At 39.7% G+C, this 23,497-nt stretch overlaps 3 protein-coding genes across 4 annotated transcripts; 2 read left to right on the top strand and 1 right to left on the bottom strand.

The window, feature by feature from the left end:
- Positions 1–6,504: 6,504 nt before the first annotated feature.
- Positions 6,505–11,961, top strand: ttll9 (tubulin tyrosine ligase-like family, member 9; the record flags this gene model as incomplete). Its single annotated transcript, XM_080733709.1, has 14 exons — positions 6,505–6,519; positions 6,743–6,789; positions 6,890–6,982; positions 7,075–7,186; positions 7,347–7,532; positions 7,986–8,054; positions 8,978–9,068; positions 9,316–9,356; positions 9,465–9,552; positions 10,075–10,133; positions 10,224–10,420; positions 10,852–10,965; positions 11,476–11,600; positions 11,891–11,961. 14 exons carry the CDS (start codon positions 6,505–6,507, stop codon positions 11,959–11,961), a joined length of 1,308 nt encoding a protein of 435 aa, XP_080589835.1.
- Positions 11,962–12,108: 147 nt separating this feature from the next.
- Positions 12,109–16,229, bottom strand: fam217ba (family with sequence similarity 217 member Ba). Of its 2 annotated transcripts, XM_080732490.1 has the most exons (4): positions 15,750–16,229; positions 15,559–15,658; positions 15,370–15,434; positions 12,109–15,271 (listed from the first exon to the last, which is right to left on the bottom strand). In XM_080732490.1, the coding sequence occupies exons 1-4, from the start codon at positions 15,857–15,859 to the stop codon at positions 13,852–13,854; spliced, it is 1,695 nt and encodes a 564-aa protein (XP_080588616.1). In that variant the 5' UTR covers positions 15,860–16,229; the 3' UTR covers positions 12,109–13,851. The 2 variants fall into 2 exon arrangements, with proteins under 2 accessions (XP_080588616.1, XP_080588617.1); XM_080732491.1 differs by lacking the exon at positions 15,370–15,434.
- A 651-nt stretch (positions 16,230–16,880) lies between these two features.
- Positions 16,881–18,757, top strand: ppp1r3da (protein phosphatase 1, regulatory subunit 3Da). Its single transcript, XM_080733170.1, has 2 exons — positions 16,881–16,974; positions 17,287–18,757. Exon 2 carries the CDS (start codon positions 17,320–17,322, stop codon positions 18,229–18,231), a length of 912 nt encoding a protein of 303 aa, XP_080589296.1. The 5' UTR covers positions 16,881–16,974; positions 17,287–17,319; the 3' UTR covers positions 18,232–18,757.
- The last annotated feature ends 4,740 nt before the right edge of the window (positions 18,758–23,497 follow it).

Raw genomic sequence — 23,497 nt, 5'->3', positions numbered from 1 at the left:
ATATTGAAAGAGACAGAGGAGAAATTGGTACAGTCAGCTGGGGCATTAAGGCCACTGTGGCCTCAGGTCATGCTTTTGGTTTGAGGGACACAAGGCCAAACTGAGGGGCAACAGCGGCCATGGCCTTCATGGCCTCCATGAAATTCCTGCACTGCCTACAGCCCCACGAAATGTCTGTAGATTATGAAAACCATACAGAATCTGTTGCAGGACTGGTCCCTATTATTAAGCAGATGTTTTCTCTCTCTACAAAACTACCATGACATTATCTCCAATCAGGCAATCTGACACCTTAATTAATACCAAAACTTCCCACACTTGGTCTCTGGCTTATTATACGCAAACATATATGATTATGCAAATTGGTATTTGATAGACTACATTTCCATTGCTTATCAGCAATCATAAAGAACATTTTATATAGGCTAATAATGATCCTGACAGAAACTATTTTTGCTCTCTTTTGGAATATCAAATATCACTGAGAATTTTATGAAATCCTCTGTTGATGTGAAATAAATGAAGAGTGACTTTTTCCTGATTCATATCAACCTTGGCTTCAATAGTACTAACTGAAACTGACTGAAAATGCTAATCAGAATAACATTGTCCCCCCTCCCCCTTTTCATTATTTGTGCATATTCTTTTCCTTTCTTGTCTTATGAAAACTCTAAGCCATATCACATCAAATTGTTTCTTCAGTGGTTCTATGGGGTGTTTGATTGATTGATTGATTGATTGATTGAAGAATGTATTAGAAGTTTGCAATAGAAAAAAGTACAGTTTTATGACAGTACAAATCACTGGTACAAGGTCAACTAAAAGGAGATCCTAGAAAGCCGAGGCTTATTTCCACAGGAACCACACTTTAAGTATCTCATATAACATTGAAAGACAGACGGATAGAACATAGTACTTTATCTAGGATAATATCAGTTTCAAAAGCATAACATCAAATACAAATGCAGAAAAAAAAGAAAGGGGGGGGCTTAGTCTATTTACAAGTCACGGGTAGCAGCTGTCTGAAGGTGACTTTTCATACCAATTTTGAAGGAGGCTAGGGATTTGCTCTCCTTTTGAGGTTCTATATAGCACTGCTGCCACTAGAGGTTCTCTTCTGGTTCCCCTATGATTATGTGTGAACTGAAATACTGTAACTGTTAATGCTACTTTAGAACCATATTTAGTGTGTAACATGTTGTCTGTTAATGCTGTTAGTGTTTGTATATACTTGCACGTAAATTGGAATAAGTATTCTTCGATGCATTGTGAGCTTGTAGATCAATGTGTCGCATTGCAACATATTATGAGATCATCGATCTGCTTTGTTCACTATTTTTGATTAAAAAAAGAAAATGTTGACAGAAAAATGTTTACAAATGTTGATAATTTGCCCAAAATAGGGATGCCAGGTTCAACCCATTAAAACCGGGAAAGCATCTGACTTTTTCTATTGATTACTCGCGCCATGTAGACTTGAGTTCAATAATTTGAGTTTTTGTCGCATTCCTAAGACAATAATTTGATAACAACACTGTAAAAAATAAAAAGTTGGGAAAACTCAAAAAAAAAAAAATTCAAACTTCAGAAAACCTTTGAGTTTAGGGCAACTTAGAATTTTAAGTTAAGCAAAAATTATAAAAGCTGAAGCAACTTAAAATGTTAAGATACACCAACTAAACCAATTTAAGCAAAACTTAAAGTTTTATGTTTGATTGTCTAACTTAAAAGTTTTCTGAAGTTTGTTGCCTTAAAATTTTGAGTTTTCTCAACTTTTATTTTTTACAGTGAATAAATGTGCCCCCATTGATTCCGGATGGAGACCCAAATGCATTTGGGTCTCCATCCGGAATCAATGGTTTGAAAATAGCAGATCTACAAGCTCACAACGTGTCCATCATGACACATTGTGAGCTTGTAGATCTTCTATTTTCAAATAGCCAAGGTATAAAATAGGGCTAAATTGGTTAATGTAGCCTATATGTTTTATAATGTCATAATTGTTATCTTCAAAGTAACTGGCAAGGTACTGGCATTTTGGGTGGCACTTCGCTGGCATTTCGGCTGGCATCTCGCCTACCCTGACTCTCATTCCTGGGTACGACCCTGATTAAACGATACAACATGTCTCTTAGCAAAATATAAGCACACCATTCCTGATAAAGCCGGTCGATTTGACATAATGGTGTGAGTGCGTGGCGCAAAAACTGTGGCCGGTGAAACGTGCCAAAAAAAATATATATATATCTAGAAAAAATAAAGTTTCCCCATAACTATAGTGTGTTGCCCTGTTAGGGCAACCACACTAATAAGCTAGCACTTCTGTCTGCTTTTCAGAACAAAAAACCTACAATGTTGCAATGATATCCCACAACTCAGTTATCATATTTATTATAGCATTTTCTTGTGTGTGTGTGTGTGTGTGTGTGTGTGTGTGTGTGTGTGTGTGTGTGTGTGTGTGTGTGTGTGTGTGTGTGTGTGTGTACAGTATTGTATTGTACAGTAATGTTGTATCACTATACTGCTTATTAGACTTGTGTAAATTATAGATGTTTATTGATGCATTGCTGTCGAGTATGTGTGAAACTGTCTCTGTTTACTTTCACTTGCAACTTACATATTGTATGTATCTTTCTTTTGCTTTATTTTATATGCATAAATAAAGGAAACACATGAAATAAAAAGCTGTTGCCTGGACACAAATTGAATACATCTGCCTGTTCAGAGACAAAAATAATTATCAGGTGTTTTATCTATGATTGGGGCTTAAGAAATGGAATTCTACAGATGTTTGTGAAATCCAAGAGGTGAGAGAAAAGACTTGGAGTAGAGAAAATAAACAAATATCTCTCCAAATAAATCCTCACCACATGTGCACATGAGGTGGAATTTGTAATACCTGAACAGTAAATAAAAGTCTGAATACCAGCTTTTAGAAGGCTTATTGTATCTTACAGATTATGCTGTAATGTGTTCAGTTGTGACATAATTTAATGACATATCTTTAAACAGTGGGGTCTGGACGAGGTCCCAATGTGTCCCCAAACAAATGACTTAATAGGCCTAGTTTAAATGAATTTGAAATTTGAAATTATTACACACACAAAAAAAAGTAACAATATATAGGCTAATATTCTATCAGATATAATGTTTCAATGTCATCACTGTGAATCTAAATAGGCAATGGCAACTGTAGGTCGCATTTACTATGAAAACCTGCAGCTGATGTGCGTCAGTCAGTCACTCAGTGACTCAGTCGGGGGCGGCATAGCTCAGGGGTAGAGAAACCGTCATTAGAGCACAAAGGGTTCCCGAAGGGTTCCCAGTTCGAATTCAGGCTCCCCCTGAGTTAATGTCGAAGAGTCCTTGAGCAAGACTCTGAACCCTTGTTGCTCCCGGTGAGCAGGTTGGTGCCATGGTTTCCTCCGCCATCGGTGTATGAATGTGTTTGTGAATGGGTGAATGTAATGCACAATCTATATCTCATATCTAGGAATGCCCATATATGGACATATTGTGTCAGTCTCATGATAACCAGTGTGGTTGTCGTGACGCAACATAAGATTATAGGACCCCCAGTTTGATGTAACTCTGTGACACTACTCTACATTTAAAAATCCTCAGTGTAAGGAGCGTAAGGGTCCATTTGGTTCAGTTTGTACAATGCCAGAGTTAGGCCTATAGACCTGTAAAGGTTCACCTGGACCCATGGTGGTCCCTAGCCTTGTAAACCACCAACTTCCGGAAAACGCATTGACATTTGGAGCTTTCTAGATATCCGAAAGTTAGTGGTTTACGAGGCTAGGTGGTCCCCAGACCTGATGTTGAGAAACAGTGGCCTAATGTATTTACAGAATCAAACCAGTGTCATTTATGGACATTGGTTTGACTTTGTAACAATGGATGAGGCAGTGCCATACTTGATACTGAGACACGTGAGACCTGCTTTGGAACATTGAGTGGGGCCGGGCTAATTGATAAAAAGAAAGGGTGCCAAAGAACACATTTGTTCTCAAAAGCCTGTACAGGCTGCTGATGTTAATGTACTTTGATAGGGAAAATGGAGCCCTTTATCCAGCGGCTTTGCTTGAAAATAATGTCTTATGGATAATGTGACTATATGCCATAATTGCTCTTTAATATAGGATGTTCAGACGTTGCCACAAAATGTAAACTTATCTTCAAATTAAATTTCAGATAGTATCGTATGATATTAAAGCAAGAATATATCAAGCTTTGAATCAAACCGTGTAAGCTGTTATTGCAATGCTATAATTTAAAATAATAAAGAAGTTTGATATTATAATCAATCTAAAAGGCAGGTACATCCACACGTGTTCCCCAGGCCAGGAGGTGGGCTATAGCCTAAATAAAAAGCTGACACCGAGTAGCCAAGTTAAACACCAAACCTAAGAATTTGATCTATAGCTTAACTCGTGCCCGTACAAATTATTTATGTCGGCAGGGGCGAAAATATAGGGGGTGCCTGAGAGCTAAAGCACCCAGCTATGAAACCATTGAATTTCTCACCAAACAACATTTTTAGCACTCGGCCGAATTCACACCTTTGCTTTGTCCCAAACAGCGTCAAAGCCTGCCCCAACATCCTGGCTGTCTGTCTGTGATGCAGCTCTGTTAATGCTCCCCCATACAGTATGTTCCTTGTTCTCCCTTATAGAGACTGTTTTTATTTTATTTTTTGACACTTGCTTTGGCAATGTAAATGTTTTCTCACAAAATGTCATGATTACCGAAAAGTATTGAAAGACAGTGTGTGTGTGTGTGTGTGTGTGTGTGTGTGTGTGTGTGTGTGTGTGTGTGTGTGTGTGTGTGGTAAATAATAGTTTGACATTTTAATAGCAGCAACTTCAATGTATATGAAAACTGCTGATTTATCACCCACAGTTTATTTTTTAAACTGAGATAATGTCTACTGTTAATCTGTTAATGCTGTAGTAGGCTTCTCCTCCAACTTATTTTGGATACTTGCTTTGGCAATGTAAACTATTCTCTGGCAATGTAAACTATTCTCATGCCAATAAAGCTCCTTTGAATTTAATTTAATTGATGTAGCCTAAATACATTTAGCCTAAATACCGTAGCTTTTCCTTTTTGTGGGCTACTTTGCTTTTATTGAAACCAATACTTTTGTACTTTTACTCAAGTCAAAGACGGGCACCCATTTGAATATTGAAACTTCTCCGCCCCTGTATGTCGGTGTAAAATACTGCTGGGTGTTTTATTAACGGTGGGTGGCTGAGAAGGAATGATCTAAACATAATGAGCGTGGTGGTCAGACCATTTATTTAGCTTTGCACAGGAATCTGAGCTAAGTGTTATCACATCATTAGGAACTTCTCACTGTAAAGACATTCATAATTCCCTAATGTTTAAGTAGTTTGTTGATGTATAAAGATAAGGTGGTTGGGTTATTGTATTATTGGCATAAGCTTAAGGAATGTTACACCATTACCTCCACCAAAACAATATAGAAAAGATTAAATCATGACTTGAGGTCAAGATTAACTGAACCTTATAAATCAAAGAGCTACCTGTTGAGATAAGCATTGAGAGGATTGCGACTGTAGCCTATCACATATTTTGGGAAGAAACATGGTATAGGCACTGTATATGTTTGGAATTAGGCAGGTGGTACAGGCTCACCCGTGACAAGGAGGGTCATCCAACTATGACCACATAGAAGGGCGAACATTATTTCAGTGAGTGAGAGGGCCATAAAAGAGTGAAAGGGCACAGTGAGCTCAAACATTGAGCTTTTACAGTATTTTCATTCTTCACAATGCTTCTCAGTCAGATGAGTTTTTGTTGCCACCAAGTGGTGATTAATTTGTATTACACCAAAATATTCTTTATTGTATTATTTCAACACAGAGATATTGTGAGATAGCCAGGTGAGATATTTCACATTGTTCACCCCCAGAATATAATTAATAGCATTAAATGAAATGCATATTTTAATGCATTTGGATCCGGGTTCATTCAATGACTTGATTTGCCGTGAAATGTCATTTCGGGGGCTATCATTACATTACAGTGTCAGGAAGTGCGTGGTTAATTAATAGCCTACTAGTTATTGTGGTCTTTATCAAGTGCATTACAACAATGATTTGACCTACTGCAACATGGACTGACTGCATGTCTGAATGAGGGTTATGGAGAACAAGTCTTACGTAGCCTACCTACCTTGCTAACAACAGAGCCTGTCTGTGTAACTGGTCTGTATGGTCTGTACTCTGTAACCATGGTAACCTCGCCACCATCCTGCTTTGTGTAAGTTCACATAGGCTACTACGGAAAGTGACATAGGACATACTTTTTACGAGACGATGTTTGGTTACCCTTGACTACAACAACAATGTTGTCTTGCTCAACTTTCAAAGCATCCATTCCTAACCTCTGCATTAACGATCTTAAACGTCTTAGTTAAACTTAATGACCGAAAACGTTTACACATAGCCATAGGTCTACCGCTACCGGCCGGGTATGTCAAAGAATAAGGTAAGTCAAACTTTGAAAGTTTGGTGCATTTATCATGGTAATTTGATGGGAGGCGAAATCTAATGTAGGCTACTGTAGCTCTTATGAGTTCACCTGATAGTAGTGACCTAACTTCACAAAAACTAGTTCAAAATAAGTAGGTCGCCTACTAGCCAGCTGGAGCTTGTGGATGATATCATATCATCTGTCTTTTATTTTATCAATATTATTCTTCACCTTGCAGACTACTGGATACAAAGGTCCATATGGGTACCAGAAGAGAGGGGAGCGGTGAGTCTGAATTCAATTGCTCATATAAAGCAGTTTCCAAATAATGAATTTGGACATCTGTAAGGAGAAAACAGAATGTATCTTCTTGATTTTGCCCTAGGGAAGGGAGAGGCTGTGTGCGCTATAGATGTGGTGTGCTACCTACTATCCAGGATGTTCTACGGCAAAGACCAGGCTGGATTGAGGTCAAGGAGTAAGTGTAAAACAAAATCTTGTTACAACTTCCTTTCACATATTGATAATAAAATAAATCAATCTATTTCTTCATGTATTTATTTAAAACAGTGAAGGAGAGTGGGACTTTAACTGGTGTGATGTTGGCTGGCTGAGGGAGAACTTTGATCACTCTTATATGGAGGAACATGTGAGGATATGCCACTTTCGCAACCACTATGAGGTAGGTCAGTGGCACTGTATAGGTTTACACACTATATAGAGAAAATACAAGCATTTCAGGTGTAGGCCTATATGTTTCAAAAATATATCGGATGGAGATATGAAATAACATGGTCATAACAATTAGTCATTTGTCTATGTATTTTTCTTTCATGTTGCAGCTTACACGAAAGAACCTCATGGTGAAAAACCTGAAAAGGTATCGTAAAACCCTTGAGAGGGAAGCTGGGCGCTTGGAAGCGGCCAAATGTGACTTCTTCCCCCGCACCTTTGAACTTCCCAGCGAGTACCACCTCTTTGTAGAGGAGTTCAAACGAAGCCCTGGCAGCACGTGGATCATGAAACCGGTAGGGCAGTGGGAGATACAGCCATAAACAACAACACATCTTAATTTATCAAATACCGCAGCTCGAGCTCGGTCAACACTCCCAACTTCGTCAAATACGGCAGGGCAGCCCAGAGTGCCCTCTAGCATCTCTATTTAGATGCCGGCTGCCGCGTCCTATTTGGCCACGGCCTATTTAGACTCCAGCTACTGTATATACAATATGGATGCCATAGCTCTATGTGGCTATGTATCTGCTTGGTCCTGCAGCCGTATAGCCAAATAATTCAGAGTTACAGACCTGTAGGCTAGGTGTCTATTTGAGGTGAGGGTCTCTGGACTGCAATATATGTACAGTGATTTGAGAAGCCATATTGTGATTTGGATATACAAATATATAAATAAAGTTGAATTGAAAAAATGGAATTGAATTTAGTTGTGGCATTTAACTTGATTTTACTGCATGTTTCTTCAGGTGGCAAGATCTCAAGGGAAGGGTATTTTCCTATTCAGAAAACTAAAAGATATCATGGACTGGAAAAAGGTAACATCTTACAATAAATGCGAGAAGTCTCTGCGTGTGTGTATGTATGTAATCCGCGTATCTCGAGAACCGTTCGTCCCACCGGCTTCAAATTCGGCACGCACGTTCCCCGCCGCAGCAGGGAGTGCAGTGCCTGGCATCGACCCGACCCAATACATCGTTTTCCGGAACCGACACGAAAGGTTCAGAATCTCCGTATGCGGAGCTGATGTCTGACATCAGTGTTTTCCGGAACCGGCACTGTGTCTGCAGAGATCTCCATATATGGGCATAAAATGGACGCAGACATACAGATACAGATATCTCCATATATGGGCATAAATGGACACAGGCAAGATGGTCAAAACAGGTCCTATGACAACAGGTATAATGGGGTTTGCATTAAAGGGTGGAGCATTCATTCCCTATTTACATCGTTCCCGAGTTGGCTGGCCCCTGACTAGACTTCTAGTTTACATTTAATGCCTTTAACTGATGCTCTAATTCAAATGAACAAAATTTAAGTTAAATCCCTATACACAACAGTAGATATTACTGAACGGGACGGAAGGGTCTGAGAAATTAATCCTTTTAGCTCATGTTATTACTCGCCCATACAAACTTACAAGCAACAAAATGTTGGTGTGATATGCACTGCAGACTGTGCTAACAATAACAATATATAACAATAAGATATAATACTAGTATGGAAATAAGAGAGAAAGGATACAGAATTCCTTTTAATCACACTCTATTTCTCTCGTCCTCTCTCTGTCTCCCTTTTACTCCTTCATTCTCTTGTTTTCTTCTCTCACTGTCATTGTCTGTCTCTGTCACACACACACAATCACACACACACGCGCGCGCATGCACACACACACACACACACACACACACACACACACACACACACACACACACACACACACAATGTGTCAACACAGGATGGCACCCGTTCAGAGGAGCAGAAGGATGAGACCCAAGTGGAAAGCTACGTGGCACAACGCTATATAGAAAACCCCTACCTTATTAATGGTACGATTTACTGTTGTAGCAGGATTCATAAGTGCTTTACAGACAATAATGTTTATAATGTTCATAAATAAAAGCTATGGTGTAATGAGAGGTAATGGATTAATTTAAAACGTTACATTAGAATAAAATAAAGACAATGCAGCAGCAAAGAAAATGTGGTATCGCACAATGCGTCTCCACAGATTTATGAAGTAGGCTGTCACCCATGCAGTATTTTTAAAATGTTTATTTTTGTATCTACCCACAGGCAGAAAATTCGATTTGAGAGTCTATGTCCTCGTAACATCAGTAAGGGTGGAACTTTGTAATTTGTGATGACTCATACTATTATGATACACCACCCCATGGCAAATTATAACCATTATGTGTGTCTGTGTCTTCCCTCCCTGCTTTCAGTATATTCCTTTGAAGGCCTGGTTGTATCGGGATGGCTTTGCCCGCTTCTCCAGTACACGATTTTCCCTCAGCAGTATTGATGACCAGTGTATCCTGCTTCTTTGTCTAACTCTACTAGCCCTTTAGGCACCATTCATTTTGAACAGATAATACTTATATACTTACTCTACAATGTGCATTAAGAATACTTAGAATTTCAAGTAGTCTTTCAATCAGCAGTCCCTGCAGCTCTCTTATGAAACACTCAAGAAATAGTCTTTTTTGCAATACGTTGTTGTCGGGTGGAAACCTTGTATGTCCAAAACCATTCATTTTGTATTATCATCTACAAAATTAACTAAACTAGTGAAAACAGCCGATCTACAAGCACACAAAGCCTCGCCTCGCATTGTGTGCTTGTAGATCAGCTGTTTTCACTAGTTTTGTGCGACGGTCTCGTATGATGAAGCAGGGCTTTGCTTTACCAAAAAAATTGGAGATACAAGGTTTCTTCCCGACAATGACGAATAGTCCAGATTGAACAGGTTACTGAGTTTCTCAGGAACCAGACATCCTACCCATAGGGAAAATTTAAATATGCTCCCAAGTCATCCTTAACGCCTCTATTCAGATGTGCACCTGACCAATGTAGCGGTTCAAAAAACTGCACCAGACTACGATCCTGAAAAGGTGTAACATTCAAGAATCCAACTTATAATAACATCACAGTTGCTGTTATGCTTTTGACAGCTTCTTTAACTACTGTTCGTTTCTCTGTAGGGATGTAAGTGGCAGATGCACCAGCTTCGTAGGTACCTAACTGCTAAACACGGCACAGAGGCAGTTGAAGCTCTGTTCAAGGACATAGATAATATTTTTGTCTGCAGCCTGCAGAGTGTTCAGAAGGTCATTATAAATGACAAGCATTGCTTTGAGCTCTATGGCTATGATATCCTACTGGACGAGGACCTAAAACCGTAAGCGTGCATACAGTACACACACACACGCATGCCATGCACTCATGCACGCACACGATATGCATACAACCTATATATTAACAAACACTTACCTTTCCTATCAGGCAAAGCAGTAAATATATAATGATAATATAATGTGGACTGGCACCTATAATACCAGTCCACACCCTGCCAATTATGTCATACATCTCAATTGTTTATTGGAAAACCTTGCAGTTATGCAATGGCCATGTCATAAATAACAACAAACATGTTATTTAATTGACATTTCAATTGCAAATACCAACTCCCTTGCCACCATATAAGCTTTACTCAATTGACTACTATATTGCTCATCATTGGTGAAGTGGTTTAATGCTGGGTAATAACTTATGTAAATGTTTAAATGAATCTCATTAATCTCATCTGCCATCATATATTATTCTCCGTAGGTGGTTAATTGAAGTGAACGCCTCTCCGTCACTCTCAGCCAGCAGCCAGGAAGACTATGAGATGAAGTATAATTTGCTGGAAGACACACTACACATAGTGGATATGGAGGGAAGGTACTGTAAATAACACAAAGGATGTCCTGTTTCAGTAGAGCCATTGTGTTTTCCTGTATTCAGGTCATACAAACTGAATGTGTGAACTCTCAGGCTGACTCTGCAAAGGCTTTCCATCCAATAGAAATCCCTGTGAGACATTACACTTAATTTATTAACAGTTTTTTGCCCCCTTCGTCACTCTACTGTACTGTCTAAATAAAGCAAAATTGCTTTTAAAATTATCTTTAAAGAAGTGACCAAACCTTTAACAACTGGGACACAGTATATCTGTTATGAAGAACAAAAAGAGACATTTCTCATGGACACGACAGACAGAAAAGTCGTAATTATAAATTATAAATTACACACTAAAACCTCTGTCCCCTTTCTGTCACTCAAGCCAGATGAAGAGAGCAATTCAAACAGAAAGCAGTTGGTAGAATCCGAGAGAACGAGGGGAAGCAGTCATGAAGAATTGAAGCCATGCCCGCCTCTGTCCTAATTACCTATGGTTCTTTGTCTTAATAGGCTGACTGGCAAGGAGAAGAGGGTGGGTGGGTTTGACCTTATGTGGAACGATGGGCCTGTTTACAGAGAGGATATCAACATGGAAGCACTGGGCTGTTCCAGTTTCACTGTCAACACTCACTTAGGTAACCTGACTGCTGCTAATACTGAGTGAACAAAAAGAGCCTGTTGGACAACTTGGGAGAAAAGAAAACCATAGCTGTAAAAGACGTGAATTAATCGACTTTGAAATTTGCAGTGTGTTGCATTTACAACTCTATTCCCAATGTACCACAGCATGTAATAAGGATGCAGAATATTTGTAAAAAAGTAGTAAACTAATTTGATGTTTTCCATAATTTGCAGACCATTAGTGGTGATAAAATGCTATTGTGCTTCTACTACAACACATCTGAGTGGTTGTTCTGTCTTCCAGGATGTGTGAATGACAGGAAGAAGCAGCTCCGACAGTTTCTGAAACCGTTTCCTGGACAGAAGAAGATGTGATTCTTGATTCTTACAGTTGCAATCAAATGATGCAATAGTTGATTACAACTGTGATCTTTTATGTCAAATGTTATATTTAACCATCATTCAACAGCATCGTTTTCACCTGAGGTTCTATTTTTGATTGATAAACTGTTCAATGCCAAATGAGTGCAAAACATATTTATTTCTATGGCCTTACAAATAATCGCATTCAACATTGAGAAAATACATACAATCTTTTTGCGTGCTTGTCAACATACTATACACAATTATAGTAAGACTGCAGCTCCTGCCCTGTTCTATGGCTTTGACGCTTTATGTGAATGTCTAGTGAGGAAATGCAGTCTGAATACACATCATTTAAAACAGTGTAGTGTTCCCATGAATCTTGTGCGCATGTTAAATTACAATAAATTAAGATATTTCAATGTAAACACAATATTACAGAGACTATTCAAGTATGCAGTCAAATACTAAGGTAATATGTAAGACAATTTCCTTATTACAGCTTAACTGCTATATGATGTACTAGACTGTTTGAAATCATGATTGGACAACACATGATGCAGCACAATAGACATATAAAAAAATATACATTCAGCTATTTTGCTTAATATCTTTCCTCTTGCACATGTAAATGTAAACATAATTGATGAATTTAAAGTAGTTCACCCACAAAATGTTTTTTTCCCCCTTTGATTACTTGGAGACTTGAGTTCAATAATATTTTTTCGTTTTTGTCGCATTCTTAAATTAAGACAATTATTTGATTATAATAGATTTGCCGCCATTAATTCCAGATGGAGACACAAATGCATTTCTGTCTCCATTCGGAATCAATGGGGGCAAATTTATTACAGAGGAATGCGACAAAAACTAAAAAAAATATTATTGAACTCAAGTCTCCATGGGGTGAGTAATCGATAGAAAAAAAAGGCATTTTGGGGGCAAACTACTCCTTTAAGTCCAACACAAGAACACATCATAAATAGAAGTTGTATAAAACATTTGGAAAAATATGCATTTACATTCGTAACATTCTTTCTTGAACAAAGGAAAGAGCCCCCAGCTCTAAACAAAATAATTTTGTCAAAGACTACAATTCAAATCCATCGAAACATGAAAGCCCTTAAAAGCAAAAATCCAAACCAAAGCAAAGTACATCTACAAAAGAAAATGCATTACAATACAACGCCATTACTCAGTCACACCTCTTTTTGTTCTGCAAGTGATAATCAAACATCTTGAAAGTTGAAACATGAAGCACCAAAGAAGAGGTCTCTTCAGAGGTCAAAGAGAAAGGCTACATCCAAAGGAAATACTAAGAACATTCAAGAACGAATACATTCCAACATCAAAAACAACTCCACTATTTATGAAATCTTACTTAATGATAAAAATGTAATGATCAACTTTACTAAGGATTACTTAGATTCTTACTCATCAGTTGTATGTTTTCAAAAGATAAATGCTTAATTCATACCTATTTGAACATTAATAGCATACTGACAAAAAACGACACAGTGCAAAGAAGTTCGGTTTGCGCAGAAGCCATCCTATGAGAGTCCTATTATAGTTGTGTGTAAAGGATCACAATGAGTCTTCAAGAGTCAAAATGATGTTGTTACAGTGCAGCATCACAACTCTAGAAGTACTTAACATTTTACTTGTATATAATTCTGTTCTAAAGAGCCTTAGTATGATTTACAGTATGATCTTATCTCTACCATAATGGTTTATTACTTTATGTTGCCCGTTTTAAGGTTGCAAACAACTGACTGATTTAGACTGCTGTGCAACAGTTATAACATGTTAGTAATACACTGATTACACACACACACTCAAGCATACATTTTAAGCTCCTCTATCAAGTAACTATTAAGTAAAGCGCTGTGGGCAAACTGACATTTATTTAGCAAGAAAGTGAACATTTTTTGCTTTGCCATTCAGCTTGGTGCCTAGTGTTGCTTTGGAGAGAGAAGAAGGCTCTTTAGCAGCTCTTTTTGTGCTGGTTTTAGAAGCCTGACCTCCTCCTCCCTCCGCTCTTTGCCAGTCCTTTTCTGTTCTCTTGACGGTGTTGACCTCTCGCTTACTTCCAGAGCAAACACGTTTCTCCACGCTAGCGGCTTTGGCACCAGCAGACTCCTTTTTCACATCTGTCTCAGAGTTAGCTCTGACACGGCTTTTCCTCACCTGACTTTTGATGTTAGCATTAGCACATGGCTCCTGGGATGGCTTGCGTACATTTCCCACCGCCTGCATGTGTTTAAGGTGACTTCTTCCTGCTGAAGGGCTAACAGGTGTTTGGGCTCCACCTCCTCCTGTGGCCCTGCCCTCTGAGGAGTTGGCCCGACTCTCGCTGCTGCTTCTCTTGGCCGGTGCCCCGGCCCTGTTTTTTTGCTCAAGCAGTGGGCTGAGCCGTGAGTGGCGCTGGTAGGCGTAGGCCGAGCAACTCCCGTTGCACAGTGGGTAGCGGATGTGACAGTGGGGACACACTGGGAAGCGGGAGTGTTGGGGCTGGGCAGAAGCAGGTGATGGGGGGTTGTTAGCATGAGCAAAGGGAAAGGCTCGCTGGCTGTGCCGGACACCTTTTGGAGAGTTGATCCGAGTGGGGGGAGCTGTGTGAGGCCTGGGTGGATGGGGGGTTGTAGCAGAGGGGAAGCCCAGCGGCCTTGGACGGCAACCAGGGGGGCGGCTACTCTCTGCCTGTACCGTTTGGATCTGAAGCCACTCCAGCTGCAGCAGCCTCTCTAAGTATTTTTCTAGTGGCCCCACAGGCTTGGGCCTAGGAGCACCCCGGCCCTCTGTGTGGAGGAACACGGCAAGCTGACGCAAGCTCCAGCTGTTAAACGGAGGGGGCAGGAAGTCAGGGTAGCTGTAGGAGGGCTTCTCGCTCTCATCCTCATCGCCCACTGCCCCCCGGGGTCCAGGGAAGTCCGGTGGAAAGTCATTGGTGTTGATGACCTCTGCCCGGAGATTGAGGTGAGGGGGAGTGCAGGGGGTACAGGGGGAGGGAAGAATAGGCAACCTCTCAGAGTCTGATAGGTCACTGGCACTGTCAGTATCATCTTCCCTCTGGTTGTAATGCTGGTGAAGTAGCTCTGTGGTGGGGACTGACGACTGTGTTAGAGGTAATGGTGACAGTTGGCGCAGCCCAGCTATTGGAGAGAGTGGCAGGGAGAGGGCCCGGCGGTTACTTCCCATTCCACCCCGGTTGGGGTCTAGCTCATTGCATGGTGAGATATGCTGCGGTTCTCTTTTTTCCTCTTTCCTTTGTGTGGACAAGTGTTTACGGAGTTTAGGTTTAAATGCTCCTTCTTCTTGAGGACTGAAGGAACAGAGAGGTAGAAAAATCAAATTTGAGGATAGACTTGGGGTTTTAACTATAGTAATTATTAAGAGTTCAAATCACTTTTCAACATATACCTGGATAATTTGCTTGTATTTCGTGTGGTGCCCGATTTTACTCTCCCTCCTTTGGATTGAGTACCCTGTATAAACAATGATTTGAAATATATATAATATATATATAATATTCATCAGTGACTCTTGAGAAGAATAGACCCAACAGGATATCACAGACTTCACAGTCAATGTCTGCAAACAATTACTCACCCTCTGGACTGTTGACACTGTGTCCTTATCCTGACCTGGCCCTGGGAGGCCATTTTTCAGCTGGGCTCCTGTTTTCTTCACCTTGCTACATTTCTTTACACTAGGGAAACGATGTGGTTGTTACTTGTTAACCTCTTGTCTCAGTCTGAACCAAAGTCAAATTACAGATATTATGATTAAATGAGTAGTACCTGGTCACTGGTCCGGTATTTTCAGCGTTTTTAACGCGAATCTTCTCTTTGGAAACGACACGTCTGAGTGTCGTGGATGCTGTGCGCTCCTGTATGATGGGACCCATCATGTAGTTGCGGGACGGCAGGACTGTTTTCAGTCCAGTACAAATAAACACTGCTCTAGCTAAAGAACCCAGCCCACGTCTCGAATGACGGACACTATTCTTAGGATATTAAACACGTCCATTTTCATCAAAGTGCTGCAGTGCATCATGCGCAGATGTCGATTTCCTACTTCACGTACGTATATAAAGCCCTGTTCGCTCTCTAGTGGTTTGTCGTCGAGTCGTGTTCAATCGCAAATGCTAATATTTTCAATGAAACGGCAAATTCAAACGTGTCTATGTTTTCCACTGTCATCCTCTTCGGCATAAAAAATGCAAGACGGCCGCACAGCGTAGGTTGCTTTTGTTTGACACGACCCTCTGCTGTCAAATGGGTTTGTTTACCTGCTGCTGACTGGCTCCCTGGCTGCCAGCCTAGCTCAGCCTCACAGCAGCAGCAACACAGGTGCATTATGGGGCTTGTAGTGCAGCTGTAGTTTCACCCGAAATAGAATAGTAGCGGTGGAAAAAGTAGGACTACTCAGTTTTACTCAAGTAAAAGTATCAATACTGCAACGTAGAAATACTCTGCAAGTAAGAGTCCGGAATTCAAAAGGTACTTGAGTAAAAGTACAAAAGTATTGGTATCACATGGAAATACTCAAGTAAAGTAACATTCTTTTTACCTCAAAATTGTAAATTACTAAAGTAAATACTAGTAGTACTTAGTTATTTTACACCCCACTGTAGATTAGACACTTTACCATTCGTTTACACGCACTGACTGTATCGCTACCATGAGGGAAGAGTCCACTTCGCGTTTGAAAAAGAACAATAACCCGATTAAACTCAACTGTCATGGATTAAATGACTCAATTTCCCATCAACTCCAAGTCCAAAGACATTCTGGTCCGTTGGTGGTAGCTGCGCGCACTGCACATTTGCTGAGCTCTAACGACAGCGTTCGACTGTGATGAGTTCCTGTTACCATGAATATATTTTATATATCTGGTATCTGTGCGCCAGTGTGCGGAAGGAGAGCCTTGGTGACTCAAGGCAGTGAGTGAAACTGTAAATGGAGGATCGAGCTTCGACTTCAGCCTGCAAAATATTTGACAATAACGACATATCCTTGCATGGTGAGATGCTGCAATGTTAATAATTCTGTACCACGAATAAAGAAATGTATTTCACACACCATGTTGGTAGATAAACATAACGCTATATAATATGCATTTGATTTATGTAACGTGCAGTGCAGTTAACCCCTGCATAGTCACTACACGCCTTTCTCTGTTCCCTGTTAGTGAGTGATGAGCCTGAGGTTCTTGTCAACTGAACAACTTAAACATAATATTGTGAAATTACTATTAATTCCACCAGTTTTTGGTAAGGAAAGATGTAGAAATCACTGAGTTGTTACTGATTATGACGCTTAACTTTCTTTATAGGTTTAGGTAGCATTGGTACCACTATCACTGAAAATGGACAGAGGGTGGTGTATTGGAGAGGACAGGATTCCTTCAAGTAAATCTGGCCACCAGTTCTTTTGCTCCTACAATGTCTCAACTTCAAGGCCCATAAATCTGAAAGAAATAATTAACAAACAGGATGCTGTCAAGAAACCAGTTTTGATTCGTCCACCAGCCCCCAGGGTCTCTCCCCAGAAGGAACTGCGGTTCTGTCAAGGTCTCTCTTGTGAACCCATGCCGAAACCCATAATTCGAAGGCGCACTCGCTCTCTCCCCTCCACCACAGAGAGGAAGAAGCATTCCAGAGTTGGTGTGCGTTTCATAGACTCTCTGGGGCTTGACCTGGAAAACATCAGGGTCTTCAGAACTGGAGAGGACCCATCTGTGCCACAGCATGTCAGCTTTAGATTACGTATGGGAGCAGAATTGGCAGATAAAAGGTGCTTGGAGATATCCTTGCCATACCTGAAGCCAGTCTTTGCTGATCAGCCCGGTGACCGGCCAGAGTTTCTGAACCGTCTCCATCGACAGAAAGTGTGTTTGGAGAAAGTGTTGTGCTGTGAACTGGCCATCATTGGTATTACTCAGGTCCTCAATCTGGGATATGAGAAGGAGGTCATTGTTCGCTACTCCTTCACAGAGTGGAAGAGCTGTACCGAAACTAAGGCCTCCTGGTTAGCCACCACCACCAAGCCCTGGGACGAAAGAGGAGGCCTGCAGCTCAGCTGTGACAGCTTTCGTTTCCACCTTCCTGTCCCACCGTTCCTGCAGCCGGGAGCAGTGTTAGAGTTTGCTATCCAATACAAAGTCCATGGAACTGAATACTGGGACAACAATGATGGAGAGAACTATAAATTACTCTGCCATAGCTACAAGTTGGCTGTGCCAAAAGAATGTGCGGATAGCATGGTGCATTTCATTTAGGATGATGATGAAAACTTAAAATGTGGCTAAGGGAAAAAGGCACCTTTTGACAAACATTAGTTCAATACATGTTTTGTTAGTTAGCCTATACAGTATGCTGTAATTAACTGTTAATGCTTAATTGCACTGATATAGGGAGGACTCACATTCTAGACACAGGGTAAACTACTGATAATCCTAGATAGAGGTAGCCAAATCACTGCAATAGAAATAGTGCCAGTGCAATAATATTTGACGTTAACTTTTGAGACTTTTGTCACCAGAATACACAAATTATATTTTATTGGGCTGCAGAAAAGTGCACTTTATTGTAACTTTGCATTTAATTAAATGTAATTGATTATAGTCCATTGTGTGTAGCACTACTAAACAATGCACTTTCCCCCCCAGGTTTTACATACAATTTTTTTTTAATCTATAGTCCTACTTTACGGATTGATGAAGTATGCAGTATAGTTCCAAGGGGAACTTTATAAAGCCAAACATCCAAACTATGCAATAGGCCTAAGTATTTTTATCTTTTTTACATGCATGGCCAATAATAATACGAAAATGAACAATATATGTTTCTTACATTAAAGCACACAAATGAATAATATCAGTCAGTGTATTGTTTTCTTGCTTGGTGAATTGTGCCTGACAAACAAATGTTATGCTCCATGTTGCCAAGACAACACATTATAATAATGATGTGTGCTGTTGAAAGCAGGATGATCATGTGACATCCCATTCTAACATGAAACACAATTACTAATATAACAAACATTGTATTGTTATTTTTTCTAGAGTAGCACAAGGACGTGTGTGTGTGTGTGTGCGTGCGTGCGTGCGTGTGTGCGTGCGTGCGTGCGTGCGCTCGCCCATAGGCATGTTGGAAGTCCTCTGACTGTCACATTGGCACATTATTATTCATTAAAAGTAGGGTAGGGCAGGCTAAGTGTTATTTCTTGGTTAAAACAAAAACATTATTGTTAAAAGGTGAAAGCTTAAATGTTCTGAATAGTATCATTACTATAGAGTGTTTGTTCAGTAACAGATGTCTCCCTGTCTCTCTAAAGAAAATACATTTTCAGGTGGGTTGCCAATGTCAGCTAATCTGTTCTACGCATTTTCCAGATTTAATTTTATATTGTTCCAGTTCCAATTTTGTGCAATTTATTTGTGTAGCTAATCACTTATAATTTCACTTGTTTGATCTGTATCCTGTGTGAGTTCTGTTCTCCCCACTGATTGGATAAAATGGTATCTGAAGATTTTATTTCTGTTTATCAAAGAGCTGGAGAGACAGGGAGACTCCTGTTACTGGACAAACTATATACTATAGCAAGCATTGATTAGGCCAATCAGAATAATATAGAGCTATATCTAACTATTAATTTACTGAATGTCTGTCTGCTGCATGTCCGCATGCTGAAATCACTGATACTAAACAGTGTCGCCGCCAATACTAAACAGTGTCCCCGCCATGGTAACAGCCGCATGCTGAAACAATGCCCGGCATCTCTGACTGACATCACGGAAAACCATATTATGGGCATAAACGTGTGAAACAGTCTGCATGCTGACATTACTGATATTAAACAGTGTGCCACCATGGTAACAGCTGCATGCTGAAACAATTCCTAAATAATGTCTGTCTGACATGACATGATGAAACAAGTGACCGAATTTGGAGGTGACTGACATCACTACAGTGCCCAAATTTGATGACATCACTGCCATGGACACGGAACACCATATATGGGCATAAAAGAGCCAGACAGACAGAGAGAGGAGATCTCCATTTAATGTATGCTCATGAAAGGGACACAGACAGACAGACGGATACAAGGTATTGCACAACTGGATGTCAATGGTGACTATTCTGCTCAATGGGCACCGTTCTGGGTTCTCCAACATTACTTCTGAGACTCCTCAGGGACATTCAATCCCTAATATAGGCCTACTAAGCACACCCCTGGGCACAGGACTAGTAACACTTATTTAAAAAAAAAACTACTAAATTAATCACTTGCCCTACCATTAAGGTTGTTATTACTACTTATTACTACTTATTACTACTTCTAATATATTATTATTATTACTATTACTGTTATTATTATCATCAGTGGTGGAAAGTAAACATGTACATTTAGGTACTGTACATAAGTATATTTTTGAAGTATACTTTGCTTGAGTATTTCCAATTTCCAGTAGGCCTACTTTTACTTCTACTCCACTATCTGAGAGACAAATACTGTACTCAACTACATTTATTTTAAAACTTAGTTACTAGTTACTTTGAAGGTTTTTATTATTATTCAAAAACATAGGCTACATTAATCACTCTTAAGCCCCATAAACCATTTTGGCCATTTGAAAAAGGACGATCTACAAGCTCACAAAGCATCACGATGTGATGTACTGTGAGCTTGTAGGTCTGCTATTTTCAAAGGATTTTTAGACATTTTATATATTTGAAAATGTTATAGGCCTACTTTGGTATTTAATAGAGAATTTCTACATTGCTGTATTGATACTTTTACTTTAGTAAAACATTTGAGTAACTTTAGTTGTTATTTATTATTATTGATCTAGTATTAACATCGACGTCATAGTGCAAAAGGAACTCGCGCGCTTCCACATGCGCATGCGTCAATGTCAACGTTTTCTCTGGAACCTTGTATGTTGACTAGTTAAATTTGTTAACAATTTATAACAAACCGATATAAATTGGCTATATGTAAGACGCTTATTTGTCACAATGTTACTCCTAAACATCATCATTTGACTTTAACCACCAAAGATTCTGAATTGACGTGATTTGAATTGAATCTACTTCTGTACACACACAGGTAAAGTAGTTAGTACGTTCATGTCAAGTATTTTATGTTACGTCATACGACGGTGTCGCACGACGAAAATAGCAGATTTACAAGCTCAGTGCCGTTTATCCCGCAGCCCGTGGTGAGCTTGTAGATCAGCTGTTTTCGGCGCGCTGCTGTCGTACGGCGAAGTATGAATCCGGCTAAAATTAACGACCATCGTCAGACCAACTAAACCCATTAATGTGAGTTATCGTTTGAACTCTGACTCCTTAATATAACTAGATAACTGCAGTTAGTTTTAAAACTTCAGTCGGTGTATTTTCATCGACAAAAATGTCGAATTATCGGATCCATAACGTTACATTTTGATGAATTAAACATTGGCGTCCAGATATCGAGGATAAGCTAGCTACACTTGTTTTCAACATACCGTACGTTAACAAAAACAATATCTACTGGTGGTGGTGGAAAAAGTACTCACATCTGTTACTTAAGAGTATTAATTCTGCAATGTAGAAATACTCCATTACAAGTAACCTCTGGAACATGTATTTGAGTGTGAAACTACAAAAGTAGGCTGGTATCAAAATGTACTCATGATTATGCAGAATGTCCCGTTTCACATGAAATCTGCTATTTTCTTTTGAAAATGGCAGATCTACTTTGTTTTGTTTGAATAATAATACAAATCTACAAAGTAACTAACTAAAGTTGTCAAATAATTGTTGTGGAATAAAAGTATAGGCTACTAATATTTGTCTCTGGGATGTAGTGGAGTGGAAGTAAAAGTACCTAAGAAAAAATGTTACTTGAATACAGTACTTGAGTAAATGTAATTAGTTACTTTTCACCACTGCCACTGCCATAGTATTCTCTATTTCTGATATAGAATATACTGCAGAGCTTGGAAGACAGTGAATGTAGAGAGAGATCATTCTCAAAGAGAGACATGCCATCCAGTCAAGACCAACAGGTATGGAATTTGTAAAACGCATAATATTGCTCACACAGAGCCCTCACATAACTTGGCAACTAACAAACTTTGCTAAACATCTAGCTAACGTTAATGTCAAGGTTCCTGAATCATAATATAGGCCTACAGAAATAATGATAAATCTTTTTCATGTGAAGTTGGAGAAGCTGATTAATCAAGTGCTGAAGAGCAATGATTACCAAGCCTTGGATGACTTCTTGCAAGAGGACATAAATGAGGGAACCACATTCAAATGCTCCAAACAGTTCTTCGCCAGATTGGACACACTTGTCAATAAGGTTAGAGCTGCCTCAGCAAATTCACTTTTATGCCTTTGTGTGAGTTGCCTCAGCAAATTCATTGTTATGTCTTTGTGCAAAATCTTGGAACTTAAAAAATGTCTCCTCATTATTGGTATATTTGTATAGGCTTTAGACCAGAAGGATACCAAGCATGTCAGTTTGGCCCTTAGTATCCTATCCAAATATGGAAACAACTTGTCCCTACCTGGAGGTCAAGGGCTGTCAGGCATGGTGGCTCAGAACCTGGTCAAAAAGATAAGTATTTCACCACAAGCAACAGCTGTACACATGTTACCTTAATGTCTACTTAGTGCATACATGTTTTGTTTTGGTTTCATGGATCTTTTTATAGTGGTGTGATGATTTGTATGCAAATGCTTATAGCACTTTGAGATTGACACATGTAAAGTGCATCATAAATAAAATCCATTATTATTATGTCTACAGTGATGTCATTACGTGCGCATCCCGCATCAAAAACTCATTCAAGTCACCCAGGGACTCATTCATGTCATGGTCCTGGGGTCCCGGGGATGCGCCTCCATTGGAGTCCATGTTAAAATAATTTACCGCGTGTAAAATAAAATAAAAATAAAAAATCCACAGACACCACCATTGTTCATGGGTGAAAGCATCCTACTTTACCCTACGTTAACACAAATAAAATCCACGTAGAAAGTCTTAAACAGGCGATAGAAACGTCAATGTTTTGATTCCACCGACGTCCGACGCCATTTTGCGCGCGTAAACTTTATATTGAGGACTCATAAAACTTTTCTGGGACCCATTTGAATGACCACCTGTGGGTCCCGGGACCCATTACATTGAAAACCTAGTAACATCACTGTGTCTATGCAGTATGTACTGTATGTACTTTGCAAGCTGTTGATAGAATTGTGTTCTTCTTGTGTGCACATGGTGCAGTGGTTTGAAAAATGCAGGCACCTCTGGATCCAGGGAGGCCCAAAGAGGGATGGGATGTTGTTGAACGTAGCTGAGGACTTCTTTGATTCATTAATGGTGAGCTGAAGCACTGCACTAAAGTGCAACATTGTAGGATGAAATACTGGAGAACATACTGTCTGTAACATTGCATTTTGTTGTCAGTGAAGTAACAGTATGTTTTCCTCCTTTGCAGGTTGTCCATGAGGCAAGCAAAGAGGGTATGGTTGCATTCTTATTGT

This window comes from Nannobrachium achirus, assembly GCF_963921795.1.
Source record: "Nannobrachium achirus genome assembly, chromosome: 9".
NCBI lineage: Eukaryota > Metazoa > Chordata > Actinopteri > Myctophiformes > Myctophidae > Nannobrachium > Nannobrachium achirus.
This window is presented reverse-complemented; position numbering and strand designations above follow the sequence as displayed.

Excerpts from the sequence above, each read along its gene's own strand:
- fam217ba (XM_080732490.1), bottom strand. The coding sequence starts at position 15,859 with ATGATGGGTCCCATCATACAGGAGCGCACAGCATCCACGACACTCAGA. Across the intron at positions 15,435-15,558 it reads CAGTGTCAACAGTCCAGAGG|GGTACTCAATCCAAAGGAGG; the intron begins GTGAGTAATTGT and ends TTGTTTATACAG. Across the intron at positions 15,272-15,369 it reads AATACAAGCAAATTATCCAG|TCCTCAAGAAGAAGGAGCAT; the intron begins GTATATGTTGAA and ends CTGTTCCTTCAG.
- ppp1r3da (XM_080733170.1), top strand. The coding sequence starts at position 17,320 with ATGGACAGAGGGTGGTGTATTGGAGAGGACAGGATTCCTTCAAGTAAA.